This window comes from Alosa pseudoharengus, unplaced genomic scaffold (genome assembly GCF_046254945.1).
Source record: "Alosa pseudoharengus isolate Yale_2024_CS ecotype anadromous, Long Island Sound unplaced genomic scaffold, YU_APseudo_1.1 YU_APseudo_1.1_scf_22, whole genome shotgun sequence".
Taxonomy (NCBI): domain Eukaryota; kingdom Metazoa; phylum Chordata; class Actinopteri; order Clupeiformes; family Clupeidae; genus Alosa; species Alosa pseudoharengus.
This window is the reverse complement of record NW_027468680.1, coordinates 5,685,179-5,690,178: the sequence shown is the minus strand read 5'-3', so window position 1 is coordinate 5,690,178 and position 5,000 is coordinate 5,685,179. Positions and strand designations below refer to the sequence as shown.

General features: G+C 49.3%; 1 protein-coding gene across 1 annotated transcript in view; it reads left to right on the top strand.

Annotated features, from left to right (window-relative positions):
* The window catches only part of efcab11 (EF-hand calcium binding domain 11), a 14,701-nt gene that overhangs the window by 5,612 nt on the left and 4,089 nt on the right, over positions 1 to 5,000 (top strand). Inside the window, exon 4 of the mRNA XM_076300100.1 lies at positions 3,168 to 3,269. Within this exon, the coding sequence (XP_076156215.1) occupies positions 3,168 to 3,269 (102 nt within the window). The remainder of the gene's footprint in view (positions 1 to 3,167; positions 3,270 to 5,000) is intronic.

Genomic DNA, 5,000 nt, shown 5'->3' with positions numbered 1-5,000 from the left:
AAGAGAGGAGGAGAGGTGACAGATATAATGGGGGAGGGTGTGGAATGGAGAGAAAAAGAAAATATCCTCTCAACTCCTTTTCTCCTCTCTTCTCCTCTCCTCTCCATCCTCTTTCCCTTTCCTTGTTTACAATGTTTTCATCCAGGTCCTCCTCTTGCCTCCTCACTCCTCTCTTCCTCTTGTTCTTCTCTCCTATCCTCGTATTGCCTCCTTACTCCTCTCCTCCTCTCTCCTCCTCACTCCTCTCCTTCTCCTCTCCTCCTCTCTCCTCCTCACTCCTCTCCTTCTCCTCTCCTCCTCTCTCCTATTCACTCCTCTCTCCTCACTCCTCTCCTCCTCTCCTCCTCTCTCCTCCTTACTCCTCTCCTTCTCCTCTCCTCCTCTCTCCTCTTCACTCCTCTCTCCTCTCCTCCTCTCCTTCTCTCTTCCTCACTCCTCTCCTGCTCCTCTCCTCTCACTCTCCTCTCCTCACTCCTCTCCTCTCTCCTTTCCTTCTCTCCTCCTCACTCCTCTCCTTCTCCTCTCCTCCTCTCTCCTATTCACTCCTCTCTCCTCACTCCTCTCCTCCTCTCCTCCTCTCTCCTCCTTACTCCTCTCCTTCTCCTCTCCTCCTCTCCTTCTCTCTTCCTCACTCCTCTCCTGCTCCTCTCCTCTCACTCTCCTCTCCTCACTCCTCTCCTCTCTCCTTTCCTCCTCTCCTCCTCTCTCATCACTCCTCTCTTCCTCTCCTCCTCTCTCTTCTCCTCCTCTCCTCCTCTCATCCTCTCCTCTCCTTACTTCTTTCCTCTCTTCACTCATCTTCTCTTTTCTCCTGTCTTCTGCACTTCATCCTATTAACTCTTAAGGAAGAACTTTGGTATTGTTCATCCTAGGGTTCCTAAGACCAGAACATGCATTTACAACTAAATAGCATATAGCATAGCCTTTGGGCTACGTCAAAATAAATTCCTCTTTTCATTAACTAGCCTCAAAAATCATTGCACATCTATACTACTTAGGAGAGGGTATTTTTACCTTTATGTGAATACCAACCTTCACCTTTAGTCCTACTCTTAAAGACAGAGAAATCTCTCTCTCTCTCTCTCTCTCTTCTATATTGTTGGCTTCGGGCTTGGAACCGAAGGGTTCGATCCCCGACCAGTGGGAACGGCTGAAGTGCCCTTAAGGAAGGCACCTAACCCCTCACTGCTCCCCGAGCATTGCTGTAGCTCCGGAGTGTGCTTCACCTCACTGTGTGTTCACTGTGTGCTCTGTGTGTTCACTAATTAACGGATGGGATAAATGCAGAGACCAAATTCCTTGTATACGCAAGTATACTTGGCCGAGAAACCTGATTTACATTTACATTTTTCAGAGTCAGAGATGTGTGTGTGTGTGTGTGTGTTTCTTTAAAACTATAAAGTTTCCTTTATTTCAGTTTCCTTTTGGTGTAAAACGCCTCCCTCCTCTCTCTCTCTCCCTCTCTTTCTCTCCCTTTCTCTCTCCCTTTCTCTCTTGCCCTCACTCGCACTCTCTCTCTCTCTCTCTCTCTCTTTCACTGTCTCTCTCTCTCTCTCTCTCTCTCTCCCGTTCTCTCTTGCCCTCACTCGCACTCTCTCTCCCTCTCTCTCTTTCACTGTCTCTCTCTCCCTCTCTCTATCACTGTCTCTCTCTCTCTCCCGTTCTCTCTTGCCCTCACTTGCTGCCTCCCTCTTGCTCTCTCCTTTATTGTTGTTCAGAGGAGTCTGCACAGCATTCATCCTTTCATTCAATGCCAGGACATTCGTCTGGCATGCTTAAGGAGATGTGTTTGTGTTGTGTGTGTGTGTGTGTGTGTGTGTGTGTGTTTGATTTCAAGGTGGCGGGTGGACGTGTATGTCTGTGCGTATGCCAGGGCCGTTTGATGTGTTGTGTATATAGTGTGTGTGTCAGTCTGATAATGTGTGTTTACATGTGTGTGCTAGATCTGTGTGATGTTTTTGTGTGTGTGTTGCACACACACACACACACACACACACACACACACACACACACACACACACACACACACACATTGTTAGTGTGTAGACTCCATTACTCCCCATCTCTTCCTCTTCCCTGGTCCTAGATGAGCTGCAGTATTTATTAGACAGCTGATGGCATTAGCGTTAGCGCAGGTAGTGCTTTGGATGCTGTTTCCTTCTGTAATAAATGTCTCTCTAATCTGATCTGATTCTCTCAGATCTGGTGCATCTCTGCCTGTATAGCTGCCAGACTGGCCATATGACAGTTATTTTTCATTGAATATTCTTTGGCTCCTGTAGCTAATCAAGATTTGAAGTTATTTTATTCTAAGATATTCTTGATCACTAAACCTGACATATTGTAAGGATCTGATTAGATGATGAATCCACATATGTGGCAGTGAAAAGCCCAGGCTCACATACACACACACACACACACACACACACACCTCACACACACACCTCACACACATGTAGAAACACATGTGCAAACTCACAGGCATGCATGCACTCACTCACTCTCAGGCACGTACATGTGCGCACAACTACATGCATACACACATACGCGTGCACACACACACACACACACACACACACACACACACACACACACACACACACACACACACACACACACACATTCTGAGCTCAGTCAGTCCATGGCAGCCCTTGTTAAGCACTCCGGCTGCAGTGGAAGGTCTGTGTGTGTGGCGGTCGGGCATGCCACGGCACGGTGCGCTGTGACACAGCAGCCTTTCTCATCTCAACAGCAGCTCTCAGGGAGAAATGACTAGCCTGCAGCCACTCGGGTGACATTCCTCCTCTAAACACAGGCCCTTCACACGGCTGCCATGTTGAGGAAGCAGAGGCACTTCAGAGCACACAGCCGGCTCTTCGCCCCTCTCTCTGACTCCTGCTCCGAGTCGCTGACAGTGTGGGTCTGGGCGCAGACAAATGTCTGTGGTAGCCTTTTAGGGGTGCTTGATCCGTGTGCTGATTCAATAAAGCAGTTTTAAACGCCAACATGTCCCTGTCTTTCGCTCTCTCTCTCTCTCTCTCTTTCTCTCTAATGCTCTCTTTCCATGTCTTACCCATTCCCTCTAATTGCTCTCTCTCTCTCTCTCTCTCTCTCTCTCTCCCTCCCTTTGTCTCTCGCCCTCCCCTGCTCTTTGCTCTTTTTGACAGGGGTCCCGCTGGAGCCGTTTGTGACTCTCATGGGGAGGAAGTTGTCTGTGGAGGATCACTTTGAGAAGACGAGGCGGATCTTCAACGCGTTTGATGCTCAGTGTATGTTCTCTCACTCTACCATTCTCTCATTCTCTCACTTACTCTCTTCCGACCCCCCCTGACCCCCCCCCCCTTCTCTCTGTCTTTGAACATGACTCATATGTCTGACTCTCTCCTTTACTGGGGTCTTCAGGGGTGTCAGATCAGCAGAATGCTAAGTGTCCTTCACAGCTCCTCCTTTAAGCTGGCTCCTCTAAGCCCAGTGAAGGGCTGTGCCGCCGTCGCCAGCCACAGCAGACCCAGGGCACAGGCGCTCGAGTAATAAGGAAGCGCTGTGCGCTTATCAGGGCGGAATAGGGGCAGGCAGGCGGGCATCGCCAGAGCCACCGCTGTCCCAGAAACCCTGCCTCAGTCTGGGGGCATGATTCATGATTCACTGGGTTCACATACAGGCCACTTCCAGAGGTGCCCGCATGCCCTCATGCCCATCCCCCCAAACTCTCTCTCTCTTTCTCTGTCTCTCTGTCTCTTTCCTTTTCTCTCTCTATCTCTGTCTCTGTCTCTCTCTCTCCCTCTCTCTCTCTTCTATTCAATTCAAATGAGCTTTATTAGCATGACAATTTTTGCCAAAGAAGAACTCTCTCTCTCTCTCTCTCTCTCCCTCCCTCCCTCTCTCTTTCTCTCTCCCTCCCTCTCTCTACCTCAGAGCCACAGAAATCCTCCGCTCACTGGAGATGTAGGTCTAGTTTATAATGACCGAGGGACTCTGTATCATCCACTGCATCTGTTCCGTCCTCAGAAAAATAGGTTGAGCTTGCTTTTCTGTACCATGGCATAGTCCATTTCAGACCAGACAATGCACTTGTTTTGTTTTCTTAAAAGCCCATTAGTCAAGGTAATGTTTGAATACAGTAGCATACAATGGCGTCCAGTTTCCCCCTTCCCCCAACAGAGGGCGCTAGGATCCCTTCTCTACCTGTCCAGGCTCCTTCCCTCTCGCTGTTAAATGGGGCATTGATCCAGGCTCCGCCGTCGCCCCGATCCATTTTAGCAGGACCGCTTCCTGGTCCGGGTGGCAAGGCTGCTAGTTTCATAAATAAATAGGATTTGTGTTTCATTTCATCTCCCGGCCCTGCCGCTCCGTTTCCCTCTCTCTCTCTCTCTCTCTCTCTCTCTCTCTCTCTCTCTCTCTTTCTCTCTCTCTCTCTCCCTTTTCGTCTGTCTTTCTCTCTCCTTTTCCCTCTACACCTCTCCTTTGCTCTCTCTCTCACTTTCCCACCTTCTCTCTCTCTCTCTCTCTCTCTTTCTCTCTCTCTCTCTCTCACTCTCTCTCTCTCTTTCCCCTACTCCTGCCCGGGCTCTCTGTCGGCATGGAAACCCGCGCGTGGCAGCGGGCGGGCGTAGCGTAGCGTAGCTGAGCCGAGTGGAGTAGAGTGGAGCGGTCGATACACCAGTAAGTCAGCTTCTTGAGTGTGCCAGCTTCTTAATTTAGGGCACCGCAAAAACCTCCCTGAGTGTCTTTTTTTCTCCCTCTCTCTCTCCGTGGCCAACTTCCTGCTTGTGCCCTGCTTATTTGAGCAGTTCTTTGAAACATATCTTGTTGAAATTCAGAGCCTGCCCGGTTGCCTTCAAGCGTATAAAAATACATTTCCCGTCTTTTTCAGATTGCGCCCGTTTCTGTGAAGTTGTTTGCAGGGTATTCCACTGAGAGACAAGGGTATAATTAACTAAGTTAATTTTGTTACGGAATTTATTTCTGATAGCGTGTAAGTGTGTGTGTGTGTGTGTGTG